This window comes from Nyctereutes procyonoides, unplaced genomic scaffold (genome assembly GCF_905146905.1).
Source record: "Nyctereutes procyonoides isolate TBG_1078 unplaced genomic scaffold, NYPRO_anot_genome, whole genome shotgun sequence".
NCBI lineage: Eukaryota > Metazoa > Chordata > Mammalia > Carnivora > Canidae > Nyctereutes > Nyctereutes procyonoides.
In genome coordinates this window covers 22,367,931-22,384,045 of record NW_026575133.1, presented here as the reverse complement: position 1 = coordinate 22,384,045, position 16,115 = coordinate 22,367,931, and the positions used below count along the sequence as shown (strand labels likewise).

General features: G+C 37.9%; 1 protein-coding gene across 1 annotated transcript in view; it reads right to left on the bottom strand.

The window, feature by feature from the left end:
• Nucleotides 1–16,115, bottom strand: part of INPP5F (inositol polyphosphate-5-phosphatase F) — an 85,499-nt gene that overhangs the window by 39,952 nt on the left and 29,432 nt on the right. The window contains exon 3 of the mRNA XM_055299873.1: nt 7,462–7,598. Within this exon, the coding sequence (XP_055155848.1) occupies nt 7,462–7,598 (137 nt within the window). The remainder of the gene's footprint in view (nt 1–7,461; nt 7,599–16,115) is intronic.

The following is a 16,115-nucleotide window of genomic DNA, read 5'->3' as shown; positions in this document are numbered from 1 at the left end:
CTCCCATCAGCATAGAAACACACCTTCAGTTGATGCCTCTTCCTCTGCCAACCAGTGTCCCACTCCTTTGTACTCCTCATTACGCCCAACCCCTCTTCTCCCATGTCTCTCCTTAGCCCACTCCAGTCTGCCGTCAGCCCCCTACTACTCCGCCTACACTGCTATCTTCATTGTGACCAACAGCCTCCGTTTTGCTAAGCCCAGTGGTGGATTCTTGGTCCTTAAACTCTCAGTAGTATCTGACACAGTTCGTTACTCCTTCATCCTCTCTGCTACACTGTACACTTGCCTTTCACTGGTCTTCCTTCTTTATATCTTTTACTGGTTCCTTTCTGACCATTTGACTTCTTAATGTCTTGACCACCACGAGATTCAGTTCTTGACCCTCATCTCTATCTACATTTACTTCCCTGGTAATTTCTCCCAGTCTCATGGCTTCAGATATCTTCTATATGCCAACTCCTCCCTCTCAAATGGATATTTCCAGCACAGCTCTCTCTAGATTCAAAATTCTAGATTCACAAATCCCAATATTTCCACTTGAATTTCCACCAGGCATCTCGAGCTCAACCTGCCCAAAATCAGATGCTCATCTTCCCTCTACTGCCTTCACCACCTACCACTTTCTTCCCCTTGCTTACTACACTGTGTCCACGCTGGCCTCCTTGCTGCTCTTCAACATGTTGGAATACTTACACCTTGGGGACTCTGTTCTAGCTGTCCTTTCTGCCCGTACACCCCTCCCCAGACCTCTTACCACAATCTCTCCACCCCTGGGCACTTTCCCCACTGCCCTTACTCTGTCCAACTTGTATTTCCCATAGCATGTATTATTTCCCAATGTACTACATAACACATAATTATTATTATGCAGATGTTTATTGTCTGACTTCCATCTACTATACTGGAAGTTTTATAATGGCAGACATGTTTGTTTTGTTGACTCCTGCATCTCTAATCCCTTAGTAGTACTTCACATAAGAGGTCTCAAAAAATATTTGTTAAATGAATGGATAATCTCTGATGCTAAAATATAAATGGCAACCTCCAGATTCATACATTGAGCATGCATATAAGTAGTCCTGGGAAAACAGTAACTCCCCCTTTTCCATGAATATACCCTACACACCCCCATCTTCACTGGTGCAGATTCACTGGGGCAGTAGAGAAGCATTTTTGAAAAGACGCTCTCCCATTGGTCCCGTTGCTGCTTCTGCTTATGACACCAAGCAACTGTTGATTAGCAATTTTTATATAGAATGCAATTATCGAGTCATATTAATAACACTCTTACATGCCCAAACCTAGTTATAGACTGTTGCAATTTTAGTTTCCAAAACTGGATGTTATGCATTTGTCAGACACAGTTATTCCTTAAGAATATTCAAGCCAGCAAAATATCCCCCAGGAATATTTCAAAGCTGATGCTCAAGACCTAGCTATTCTAAAGTAACCTTGTAGCACCACACCTTGCCTGCATCCATGCATTCCTCACTCTTAGGAGGAGGGGAGTCCCTTTTTCTCTGCAAGGCTAGTTTCCTGCTACGTCCTGAGGACCAGGACCCTTCATTCACTCCTCTCTGCATTGTTCCAATCTCTAGGAGCCCCTCTCTTACCATCTTTTAACCTTGTTAGAGTTTACCAGAACATGTATTTTTTTAATCCATTCCTCAACCCTAGAATCTCCTCTGAGTTAGCAGGGTACAAATGGTTCAAGTGACTGCTAATTGTGAGAACATGGTCTAGCTGATGTAGGTCAAAGAATGAAAGGCCAATGGGACCTCTTGGGCAGAGTAAAACCAGGACCTTTTCAGCTCTGAGAAGGATAAACCTTATCTCTAAGAACAGGACACTAACAATCACTCCTGTGGTCTCTTCCTCTGGTCCTCACGACTCTGGGCTCTTCCCCCCTCTCACTGCTCCTTTTCAGTCTTCTTCCTTGGCATCTCTTTCTGTCTCTAAAGACAGTGGTATTTCCCAGCGTTCTGCCCTTAGCGCTCTTCCCCTTCTTCATGCAGCCTAGAAAACACTGTCCTCTCCTAATTTAACTACTGGTATGTTTACATATTTCTAAAGCCATTCTTTTGCTTTGAGTTCATGATACAAAAATATAACATCTCCCAGCTACTGACACACTAGTCCCTCAAATTCAGCATCTCCCAGTCTAATCAACATTTGTTTCCCAAATCTTGTTCCTTTTCTGGTTGCCCTACCTCACTGATGACACTACTCTACTGGATCCCTTAAGCAAGAAACCAAGTGGCCATTTTCCATTATTTTCCTCTATTATCTCTCCTACCAATCCCAATTACCTCATGCTGATTCCCAGTGTGTTCATTCACATCCTTACCTTTTGCCCAGATTAGTATTTCTTTTTTTTTTAATTCTTTTATTTATTTATGATAGTCACAGAGAGAGAGAGAGGCAGAGACATAGGCAGAGGGAGAAGCAGGCTCCATGCACCGGGAGCCCGATGTGGGACTCGATCCCGGGTCTCCAGGATCACACCCTAGGCCAAAGGCAGGCGCCAAACCGCTGCGCCACCCAGGGATCCCCAGATTAGTATTTTTTAAGGCAGGTGCTACCAGCTTAACAGACAGAAGAATTCTTTATGATTATCCCATACAGAATAGACAACCTAACAAGCCTCCTCTCGTGAGCTGGGGAGTCGCACTTCAGCACCAGACTTCTGGGGCTGTGCATGGTCCCAGGGCCCCATCTCTCCTATAGCCCTTTGTTAAGTTACTCTGCAGGGGCCAAATCTCCAGTTCCCACTTCCTTATTCTGGACCCAGAACCCAGGAGGCCTAGGGTCTCAGTTCAATTGACCACCCACTGAAGATGAGATACTGCTTCTCTCTAGGCCTGGCAATGTCTTTTGCTTTTTTTTCCTTTTTCTTTCTTTTTAAAACAATCTACCCCCTTCCTAGGCTTGGAACACAGCCCAATCCCAATATCCCTTAACTTTCTTATCTACAACCCTCAAATCCAAAAATCTCTGAAACCTAGACGTTCATTTTTTAAGTTTGTAACAAATTCATTTAATGGCTAAATATGCCCGGAATAGATATGAGGCTGTTATTAGTCATCCTTTATACCCCCATAGTATGAATATTCGTAAGACTCTTCAATAAATATTAATGTAATGCCCAGACATACTGGGTACATATGGAATACATGGACTAGCCTTTTGAAACCCCCGCCCCAAATCCTGAATTCAAATATGGCCCCAAGTTTTTCAGAGGACTGTGATCTCTACAGGAGAGCACAAACTCATGATACCATCTTAATCTGGAAATCTCTGTCTCTTAAACCAATTTTTCTAAACAGATTTAAATTTACCTTAAACAATTAAAAAAATATTTTAGAGTCTTCCACACTGTTACCTTTAGAAAAGTATAGACCACTATCATTTTTAAAAGGGTAACAATTTTTTTTAAAAGCAGGCTACCATTTTTTAAAAAGTTTTTGTTAGGGATCCCTGGGTGGCGCAGCGGTTTGGCGCCTGCCTTTGGCCCAGGGCGCGATCCTGGAGACCCGGGATCGAATCCCACGTCGGGCTCCCGGTGCATGGAGCCTGCTTCTCCCTCTGCCTATGTCTCTGCCTCTCTCTCTTTCTCTCTCTGTGACTATCATAAATAAATAAAAATTAAAAAAAAAAGTTTTTGTTATAATTACCCAGTGTTCATCATGACAAGCACATCCTTTAATCCTAAAAGGGTTAAATTTAGTCTTACTAAAGATCTAAGATAGAGAAAATAACTTCTTGGGATCACATCCAGTCCGAAGATGCTTTGTTTAGACAGAGCTCTTAGAATTACAACATACAGTGCTGATAGTGGGATCATCTTCCCTTTCCCAGTGACCCAGCCAGTTCTGTACAGTATGTGCTGAAGCCCTTATTCACAGCTTTGATACACATCATCTCAAAAAGAAAACCACCACCACAAGCCCCCTGATGGTCCTCTAGTTTTTCTATTACTGTAGCCACTTATAGTTCACAACCAAGATTAAGGGCTGATGTTACTGCTACTGTTTAAGAAAATGAAAATAGATGATTTTACTTTAAAAGTTGTTATCTATGTCCATCTGGAGCTAAAATTTTAAACAGATGTCTAGAGGGAAACTAAATATGGAAAATGATACAGTTATCTATTAAGGTAATGAGATACACCAAGTAAGATATGCAGACATGGGACAGAAGCCTATAAAACTTTAAAGGATATTTTCTCAAAAGAAAGAACATCTATATTCTTGTCTATTTGAACCCCAAGGATTCTTCATACCCTTGTATAGATCATTTTTTAAAAATGGCACACTGCTTTGAAAACCAGTCTGGTGGTTCCTCAAAAGGTTAAACATAGAGTTATCATGTGACCCAGCAATTCCTCTCCTAGGTGGACACCCTAGAGAAAAGAAAACACATGTCTACCAAAAACTTGTGCATGAATGTTCACAGAATTATTCATCATAGCCAAAAAGTGAAAACAATCCAAATATCCATCAACTGATGAATGAATAGATAAAATGCAATGTATCCATATGTGGGATAAAAAGCAATTAAGTACTGCTATATACAAACAACTGGCATCCACCTTGAGAACACTATGCCAAGTAAACCAAAGCCAATCACAAAAGGCCACGTATTATGTGATTCCATTTATAAGAAAGGTTCAGAAGAAGCAAGTTTAGAGAGACAGAAAGTAGATCAGTGGTTGTTTAGGACTAAGGGAGCTAGGATTCAGAGAGAAATGAGGAGTGACCGCCAATGAGCACAGGGCTTCTTCATGAAGAACATACATGAATATGTTCTAAACCGATTGAAAGCCACTGAATTATATACTGCAAATGCGTGAACTGTATAGTATGTCAATTTTTTAATTGCCAAACAAACATTATACTTGAGGTAAAAAGGTAACCAAGGCAGAAAACTAGAAAATCTATTAATTCCAGATTCTGGAATAAGATTGCTCCTGCTCCTCTAATAAAGTCCTAGCAAATCTGAGAATAGTGACTAAAGAGCCTGAGGCCCTGCTGGGAAAGGGTAAGGACACTGAAAGTGATACACAGGCAGCCAAATTAGAAAGACATAGAAAGAAATGTAAGACTTGGTTTTGTTTTTAAAAAATCTGTTTATATGCATATGATATATATGTTTATGAAAAACAATAGGAGTTAAAGCAGAAAAATATGCAAAAATGCATATGATGAAAACTATTCTGAAAATTTGAAAGTAATACTGTTCCTTCAAAGAGCTTAGGGCAAATAGAAATAACCACTAAAACTCACTAGAATATGGACAATGATTACTTCTAAGAAGTGGGTATTTTTCCTTCTCATTTACAATTTAGTACATCAAAACAAATCAAAACAACAAAAATTATCAAGCTTCTAAAACATCCTTTTAAATGCATTTATATGGAAACTGAAATAAAGGTCCCAAAGACTTAAATTAACATGTCAGAAAATAAGCAAGCAATTCATGATTTCCACATAGCTGTTCTTTGCCCTTCCTCCTATTATTCACTGCTGGAAAGGAGCTCTAAATCTAACTACCAGGGTCCCCAGGCTTAATGCTCAGACCAGAATGCCAGCCCAAGGGGCGCTCCCCATCAAGGCAAAGACTGGTGACAGAAAGTCATGCTGATCTTTCGGTTTGTCAGCAAAGCCATCCAAAGACACTGATGACAAATTAATTGGCTTAGTAAACTAACAGAATTTTGCTCTTCCCCACAATAAAATGTAAACAAAAACTACAAACACCTGCCTTTAATAGGCCTAATTACTACCTAAGTGATTTGTCTCTGGATCAGCAATAATGAATAAGTGAATAATCTTCTAGCTCTACTATCAATAAAGGGGAATATTTTATTCAAAATTTTATTTTTTGATTCCTGTAATAAAGAGAATATCAAGGTCCTCTTAAATTCACTTTTAAAGATTATATTTATTTGAGAGAGAGACAGAGAGAGAATGAGAATGAGTGAGCGATGGGAGGAGCAGAGGGAGAGAGAGAAGCAGACTCCCCACTGAGCAGGGAGCCCAATATGGGGCTCAAACCCAGGACCCTGGGACCTGAGCCAAAGGCAGATGCTTAACCAGGGGAGCCACCCAGGTGCCCCCTTTTAACTTCATTTTAATGTTGGTTTCTTAAAATTAGATCATCAAATTACCAGTAAAAGCTGAAGCATAAAAATAGCTATATTTTTACTTATTTTTAAAACAATTTAACCCTGTCCCCAAACATCCTCCCCAAGAGCCCAGCCTAGAAAAATATGGATTAAATTGTGGGGCAGTAGATGCTATATTACCTGTTACCTGCTATTTAGGTAAGAGGGTGGCAGCTCAGCAGAGTGATACAGGACCAGATGGCCTGTGGCCAGGTCCAGACCCCACCATTTGCCAGCTGTGACTTAAGACTCCTTTCTTCATCTGTACAGTGTGGATCCATTAGTATTTACCTTACAGAGTGATCTATGGGATTAAATATGATAATCCACATAACTTTCAGAGCTTCCCACATCACAGTGATCAAGACAGCCTAGGACTGGGGTGCTTGGGTGGCTTAGTTGGTTGAGCAGCTGACTCTTGATTTCGGCTCAGGTCATGATATTGGGGTCATGAGATCAAGCCCCATGTCAGGCTCCCCATTCAGCATGGTGTCTGCTTGAGATTCTATCTGTCTCTCTGCACCACCCCCATGAGAGCGCTCTCTAAAATAAATAAGTCTTTTTAAAAAGAAAGAGAGAGAGAGAGAGCCTAGGACTAGGGCAGAGTGATGACACCCCTAGATGCCAATTCTTGCACCAACAGCAAACATGATACAAATGCTTTTGTGGGCTACTTCTACCAGATGGTGGTACAGTGTGGTAAAAAATACTGGCCCTGGGAAATCTCATTATTTTGGCCTTAAGTCTCTCTATTGCAGGCTTGGTTCCCTCCTGAAAAATTAAAAGATTGCACTAGATCAGTGGATTCTTTCTTTGAAAAAAAAAAAAAAAAACTTAAAAAAATTATAAAAGAAATATATGCTTAGAAAAATTTCAAGAAATACAGATTTAAAAAGGATATAGAGTAAGTTAAATCTCATCTTCTTAACTACCCTCTCTCTCCTCCAAATCAGGAGTTTCCAAACTGTACTATGCAGAACCCTAGGGCTCCCTAGGAGCAGAAAGTGGTTTTCCGTAAGAGGCCACCTGGGCTGGATCCCAAGGATCTCCTCCCCCACATCACCACCTCAACCAAAGCCGCCTCTGCTTTTATGCATCTGTTATACTGGATTTCACAGATCTTGAAACAAAGTTTCCAACACTGAAGTGAAGTTTGAAAAGCACAGGATTCAATTACTTTAAAAATATTATCTAGCTCTAGAATTAAGATTTTGGTCTATTAACCAAATCCTCATATTTGTTATTATATTTATACCAAGTTTCCATAAAACTTCCTGAGACTACCACCTTACCTCTAGCTCAAGATCCTGAGGCTCCATCTCAGAAAGTGACAGCACAGCAATTTTGGTGACTTTACAGACCTCATGGTCTCCTGGAAGTTTGCCCACCAATGCTTTCTGCCGAATTAAAATAAGCCACCATGGAAGATCTGAAAGAGAAAAGTCACACTAATGTTTGCTATCTATAAAATGCTACTATCCTGGCAAGCTGAAGAATAACAACAAAATATACATACGATATAACACTTTAAAGTAAAGCACATGACAAAGATATATAAATGGCCTTCAAGACAAACATTATATGGTCTCATTCATTTCGGGAATATAAAAAATAGTGAAAGGGAATATAGGGGAAAGGAGAGAAAATGAGTGGGAAATATCAGTGAGGGTGTCAGAACATGAGAGGCTCCTAACTCTGGAAAATGAACAATGGGTAGTGGAAAGGGAGGTGGGTGGGGGGTTGGGATGACTGGGTGACAGGCACTGGGCGGGGGGGCACCTGACGGGGTGAGCACTGGGTGTTATGGTATATGTTGGCAAATTGAACTCCAATAAAAAAATATACAAAAATTAAAAAATGGGGCATCCCAGGTGGCTCAGCAGTTTGGCACTGCCTTCAGCCTCAAGGGTGGAACTGCTATGTTAAAGGTAAGTGCATGTTTTATTATTAGGTATCACTAAATTTTCCTCCAGAAAAGTTGTATCTGTTTGTATTCCCACCAGAACTGTATGACATTGCCTCTTGTTCCCACAGCCTTGTTAGGGAATGTGCTCTCGTACCTTCATATTTTCCCCAGTCTGATGGATGAAAATGTTGTCACTGCATTTCAGTTTCCATCTCTCTCGTTATAAGTGAGATTGAACATCTTTTCACATGTTGAAGGCCATTTATTTATTTATTTATTTATTTATTTGATTTTATTTATTTATTCATGAGAGAGAGAGAGGCAGAAACACAGGCAGAGGGAGAAGCAGGCTCCATGCAGGGAGCCCGACATGGGACTCGATCCCGGGTCTCCAGGATCAAACCCCAAGCCAAAGGCGGCACTAAACCACTGAGCCACCAGGACTGCCCATGAGTATACCCTTTTATATAGTTCTGACTCTTAGAACCATGGTGATGTCTCCCTTCTCAAAAATAAATAGTTCCTTTCAATGGCAGCGGGGGAAGGACAGAGAGAGGACAACTCAAAACAAAATGCAAACACTAATTCAACTGTGCTTCAAACAAAAAGTGTAACCACACTGTTAGAAAAAAACGCACCTAAATAACTATGGAAAACAAAAGACAAAAAGAACTGCATATAATATTGTACTCTGGTGAGTGAATTTGTTGGAAGGATATGAGTTAGCAATTCCAAAACTACTTTATGTGTACACTAGCACTTAGCAAATAATAGACTGAGGAGAATGGGCAATGGTGGGGGGGGGTGGTAAGATGGTAAAACAAACTAAAGAATCTTTAATAAATACAAGAATTGTTGGGCCTCTATCCAGAGGCCCAACAATTATCTTCCTAATCATAATTTTTACTTCTCACAAAAGATTTTTAATTAAATGGGAAATGGTCTGAAAGACAGCATGCAAATACAATTTTTCAGTTCATGAAGTTACAGTCTTAAAAAATACTACCTAGGGATCCCTGAGGTGGTGCAGCGGTCTGGCGCCTGCCTTTGGCCCAGGGCGCGATCCTGGAGACCCGGGATCGAATCCCACATCGGGCTCCCGGTGCATGGAGCCTGCTTCTCCCTCTGCCTGTGTCTCTCCCTCTCTCTCTCTCTCTGTGACTATCATAAATAAAAAATAAAAAAAAATACTACCTAACTAGCAACAAAAATTAAAATAATTGAAATAGTGATTCAGTAATTTCTTGTGGAAAACCAACATGACAGATATATATTTACCATATAAAAAATGTTCTTAAAAGAGAAATATAGTATTTCAATTTCCCCTAAATATCAATCACTTCTCATGTTAGGGATCATGCTCTGAAGATGTGCTTTAGGCATTTCAAAAATGCAAGAGTTTGGAAGAGTTTCATAATTCTTTATAAAGTAGGGTGGAAATTTACTATAAAGTTTCAAAGCTTTTACAGGCTATTTCATTATTTATTATCATTAAACATTAACCAAAGACCTACCATGGGCTAGGGAGTATTTCAGGCATGGATCAAGATCAGTTATCAAGCACCTATCATATAATAAATCAAATACGTAATAAATAAAGCATATCATACTTGTTCTTCAGAAGGGTAAGAGTTAGCAACAAATAATATACTGTTGCATATGTCAATACATTTTGTTGAATAAAACAAAATCCTTACCATTGGTCTCCTAACCTCACAGGAATAATTTCTATTTTACACTGAACAGATTAAAGCATTGGCAGCTGACCAGACAAGCCAACACTGTGAAGCCCTTTTCCTATTTCATGCCTTCTTACTGGAGTTTACTTTGGATACATTTCATATTAACATTGCAAATTATGATTTTAATAAATCACAGCAATGAAAAACACAATGTGCATAATCAAATGTAATAAATATCTTTCCAATAAAACATCTAATAGCATAGTGCCAAAACATTAACCTTCGAGCAAAGGTTTTACTCCATACATAAACTCACTTGGAAAACCAAAAGGCATCATTTTTTTCACAAATACTGCCAACACTGAAATACAACTTACAAATTCAAATACACTTTACAAAAAATGTGAAAAATTGAAGTGCTTTTTAAAAATATATATATATTTTAAATATATATATATTATGGACTGAAGTTCAATAGATCTTGGGAGTAAGGATGAAGATTAAATATGAGAAAAAAATATGAGAAAATATAATGTAAATGATCAAACAACAGAGAATCTGTAAATAGCAGCCTTCCCTTCTCAGGGAAAGCTTTAAGGTTCTGGACTTTGAGGTCAGAACTCAGGCTTGAATTTTAGCTCACCATTTATTATTTTTTTTAAAAGATCTCATTTAGTTGAGAGAGAGTGCACAAGTCAGCACGAGTGGTAGAGGCAGAGGGAGGAGAGAATCCCAAGCAGACTCCACTGAGCACAGACTTGACGCAGAGCTCCAACCCAGGATCCTGAGATCATGACCTCAGTTGAAACCAAGCGTCCAACACTTAGCTGACTAAGCCATCCAAGTGCCCCTACCTCTTCACTTATTTACCTTTCACTTGGCAGTACAATATTTGACTGACTTCTTCCAGTTTTCTCATCTATGGAATGGGATAAAACTGTCTGCTGCAGAGAGTAGCTATGAGGGTTAAATAATTTTTATAATTCATGTTATTATTACTGAGAGTGAATGTTTACCAGATAGCAAAATATACTATGAAGCTATGGTAAATAAAACAATGGGGTACTGGTATAAGAACGGTCAAATGAATACCAGAGTAGAACAGACACAGACTCATATAATTTGGGCACCTAGTACATGATGATTAAAGACGGGGGAAGAGTGAATGTCATGAAATGGTGTTGAAACATATTTGTGGATAAACAAATTATCTGAAGTCTGCTTTTAAATCACTTAGCAGCTAGGAGTGTGGGGATCATGGGTTAAAAAAATGTCTTTTTACAGTTGAACTTCCATCCAGATCTATGAACTGCATTGGGTTAACTGTGCTCTTAAGTCTTTTAATCTCCTGTTTTCAGTCTCACACATTGACCAAAAAAGAAAACATGAAAAGTAAAATAAGGGAACAGATATCGACTAGTTACAATTGAAGTAAATTGGGATGATGAAAATGTTTTGGGATTAGTGACGGTCGTACAATCTTGAGAATATATCAACAGCCACTGACTTGCACACTTTTAAAAAGGGTGACTTTTATGGCATGTGGATTACATCTCAATTTTTTTTAAAGCTCATTCTAAAAACAAAACAAATTTGTTAGGAGTTTTATCCTAGTGAAGCAGAGAATAAAAACTAAAAAAAGTGTATTTTCTCCCAAAGACAAAGGTAAAGTTAGAACAGCCTCCTAATTCTTGAAATACATCAACACCTCTCCAAACAGCTACCACTTTTCACTAGTGTTCAAAAGGTAATTAAAATTATCACAATGGAAAGAAAATGAAGATTTTGAATTGAACAGAGCTAACTCCAAGCAAAATCACTGACTCTAGAAAACAAAGCAAAACAAACAAAAAACTCAGGGAAAACAATAGTAATGTCTATTCTATAATTATTTTGCTTAAGGTGAAACAGCACATATCCACCTTGGAAGCCTAGAAAGTCTGGTGAGAATAAACACATTATTAACAGGGTTAAATGCCCCAAAAATATGTTTTATTGTTTGAGCTTTAAAACAAAAAAAAAAATGTAGAAGTATTCAGACACTGGTGTTTAGCAGTCCCAGGAGGCATCAGGCATAATTCTGTAATTAAATTTTTTAAAGCACCAAGGCAGGCTATCATATTAATCTATGTCACCCACCAGGGGGGAAAAAATGGCTCAATGAAAGCTGCCATGGTAAGATGTAAATGTCTGGTGCAACCAAGAGCCAAAGGAGACAGGCTAGCAAGGTCCTCTGTCATAAAAATATTCTTTCAACCTTTTAAACATTTTATAATGGGAGAAAAAGTCGGTTTTATAACCCTGGGTCCTCCAGGAAGAGACAGACAAGGAATTCTGACTTCCTCAGCAAGATAAGAAAACTGATTGGGAAGGCACTATCTTGAAAAGCATGACCAGTAGGGCAAGCTACAACAATAGTCCTGGAAAAGGTTCAGTTGCTTGCTCTATACAATAACTGACTCGCTTAAAAGGGGATAAACAATTGTGGAATAAAAATTTTCATCAAAAGATTTTTTTACATCCAATTTCAGGAAAAAATGTTTTTAGATAGACACTCATGACCTCAACTCTAGGAAGTATTCCATCTAGATGTTTCTTGACATGGCTAGCCATCTTACTGACATAAAGAAAAGATAGGCATTTGATCCAATGATGAGTGTCCAGCAATTCTTTTCATTTTTTATTAATAATTTTATAGGGAATAAATGAATATATTCTACTTGCTTAAAAAATGTAAATGTTAATGGATAAAACTAAAGTTTCCTTTGACCATTCTTCCCCATTCCATGCACAGATATTCTTTAAATCAAATCCAAACCTCACTTTGTGAGAGTAATTGGTTACCATTCTTGGCATTAGTTCTTTTAATCTTACTTGAAAGCTTAAAAAAAACTTTAAAAACCAATTTAACTTTATTTTTCATATGAAGCATTCAAATGTACGTTGATTTACTGAGAACTTTTTTTTTAAAGGTGAGTCACTGATGGGTATTTGGTGTTGCTGTTTTAATTTTTCTTTTTATGCAACACAGCTTTATTTAGTATTTGTATTCAATTCAGCTTCCTTTACACTCAGAGTTGATAGGCTTATTTAATATTTAATTAAATTATGTAATTACAATAATGAGTTACATGGATATAAACAGGTTTAGGAACAAACACAATCCATGATCCACTGGGAGAGAGGGAGCTTCCTACTCCATCCCCCACCAGTCCCCAGCTTTCAGCCTTCAGAGCATCTAGTGCATCCAACAGGCTTTGCAGAGAGGCAGCGGGGCATGTTGATTAAGCCGGTAAATAGGTTAAGTGAGATTCAATGAAAAGAGCTCCTGAAAGAAATACATATTCATATGTGCCAGACAATCGAAGTGAATGAAATATTTGTGTGAAAAAGATTTTGCTTTTCTTTTCTTCTGGTTCACCTTTTCCAAAGACTGGTTCCGACATGAACTGGTTCAGTAGGATTTTTTGTTAAGATTTTTGAGAGAGAGAGGGGAAAAAAAAAAAAAGAAGGATTTTGTGGCATACAACCATGACTTATTTTGTAGGTTCTGTTGTCACTGCATTAGATACTCTCTACTTTCTATCTCTCTATAACCATTCATGCTATGACCAAAGGCAAAAATAAAGAGAGAAGGGGCATCTGTTGCTGATGTTTACGCATTTACCTCCTTTACCTTGCCCCCAAACAGACTGTATTCCTGAGGACAAAGCACACCCTGCATCTCTCCTGGGTCCACTTCTTGGAGGAGAGGGTGGGGAATGGCCAAGCAGAGAGCACCTGTTGCCTTAACGAGATCCACTGTGAATGGAAGGGTCAGTACACTAGAGTTTGTAACTACATCTTCACATAAATCCAAAGACAGGTAGATACATATACTCCAAAGTTATTTGTAATGTAATATTCAAATACAGATATTTAAAATCTTGAAGGGCTTCTACAGATGATGCCTCAGGGAGGGGCCCGTGTTCCCACCACATGTACTGGAGAATGGAAACACGTTGGTAAAGAAGGAAAGCGAGAATTAGGAGAAGGGATGACAGTCGGCTCGGCTTTCCTCTTTCTTCTGTGTCAAACTGAGAGCAGGAATACTTAACGTTGTTTCTCTGCCATTTCACATTGACAGTCTGAACCAATTTCAGTCACATGACTCACTGCCCTTTTTTAGTTTAGGTGCATACAAATTTAAATTTGTTTAAAATTGTTATACCTTTCTGGTGATTTAAGCCTTGTTATGAAAAAGTATATCCCTCTATGCATCTCACCTTAAAGTCTGTTTTGGTATTAGTACAGCTACATCAGTTTTCAGTAGGTTAGTATTTACAAGATTTATTTTATTATTTATTTTTTATTTTCACATACTTAAGGAATTTGTCTGAGAGCAGCCTGTAGATGGATTTGACTGTTCTTCCAGTATAAAAAGCTTTGTGATCCCTGGGTGGCTCAGCAGTTTAGCACCTGCCTTCGGCCCAGGGCATGATCCTGGAGTTCCGGGACTGGGTCCCGCATCAGGCTCCCAGCATGGAGCCTGCTTCTCCCTCTGCCTGTGTCTCTCCCTCTCTCATGAATAAATAAATAAAATCTTTAAAAAAATAAAATAAAAAGCTTTGTGCGTTAATGGGAGTATAAACCCATTTATATCTAATTATTGGTATATTTAGAAATTAATCTACCATCTTATTATTTGTCCTACCTGTTCTATTCACATTTCTTGCCTTTTGGGGGATTTTTAAAATTATTATTCTATTTCCTCTTTTATTCACATTTTACAATCTTTTATTATTCTGTTAGTGGTTATATCATAGGGAATGATTACATGAACCCTGACTTAGAAAAGTCTATTTTTCTAACCAGTTTTACCAGTTTCTGATCAGTAAAAGGACCTTAGAACCAGCAAAAGGACCCCGTTAACTCCTTATCATTTCTACTGCTATGTATTTTAATGTCATTAATTTTAAACTCCATATAAAACCAAATTCCTTTAAATTTACCAACTTATTTACATTTTCCATGGATCTCCATCCCTTCCCACATCTCCACACTCCCATTGAGTCATTTACCTTTTGCCCAAAGAACTCTCTTTACTATTTCTTTTTAGTGCAGATACTACTGGTAACAAATACTCTCAGTTTCGGTTTGTCTCAAATGTCTTTATTTTCCTTAAATTTTAAAACGTACAAAATGCCAGACAGGCACTTTGACAATATCATTCCGTCTTTTGGCTTCCATTGTTTCTATCAAGGCTCACTATACGCTTTTGAATTTAATATGTACTTTTTCTTTGTCTGCTTTCAGGGTGTTTTGTCTTCAGTTTTCATCAGTTTCATTATGAGGTGCTAAAGTGTGGTGTTCTTTATACTTTTCCCCTTGTGGTTCAAAGTACTTCTTAAACCTATTTATAATAGGTTTTCGAAAATTCTTGGCTATTATCTCTTCAAATACTGCTAATCTATTGCTGTCAGAAACAGACTCTCTGACTAGTTTCTCTTGATCTCTTTTTGAATGTATGACATCTCTTTAAATGATCTGTTATATAATATTATATTAACACACTATACATTATTAGAGAAGCTAATAAATGGAAAATCTTAATGGTTTATCTCAGGATAAACTATGTTCCAATTTGAAGGATTCTGTTTTATTATTGTTGTTTTTATAGAGAAATATTTGGTAGGAATTTAAATTCAGTATGATGTGTGCATAAAATCTATTTCATTGAAACCCACTGCATAAGCTATTCATGGGCCAGTTAGTACTTTTATATGAATAGGAAGGAGCATGAATCTATAAACTGGTTTCATACAAACTTATACATGAATTTAAATTTCCAAATATATGAACTCATAGTATATTAATATATCACAGTATATTAATATGTTTGTCTTATATGAGTTCATAGTATATTAATTTATCATAGTATATTAATATGTTTGTTTTATATTTAAAGCTATTTCTAAAGATATGAGTCATACTATATTAATATAATGTTATTATATCATAGTATACTAATATAATGTTTGTTTCATTTTTAAAGCCATTTCTGGGACACCTGGCTGGCTCAGTAGATAGAGCATGCAACTCCTGATCTCAGGGTTGTGAGCTCAAGCCCCATATTAGGCATAAAGCTCAGTAAATAAATACATAAGTAAATAAAGCCATTTCTATTTTTTTTAAACTACATTAGCAGAAATGCTTTTTCCCCCTTAACGGAAACAGAACACTATACATCCCTGAATATATTTCAGGGAGCCTTGTACATCAAATAAGTGGAGTTACAAGTAATACTACCACTACACTAGCACCATTTTTTCCAGTCAGGCACCTAGTAGCTAAAAGTGCATCATACTGGACTTCTAAT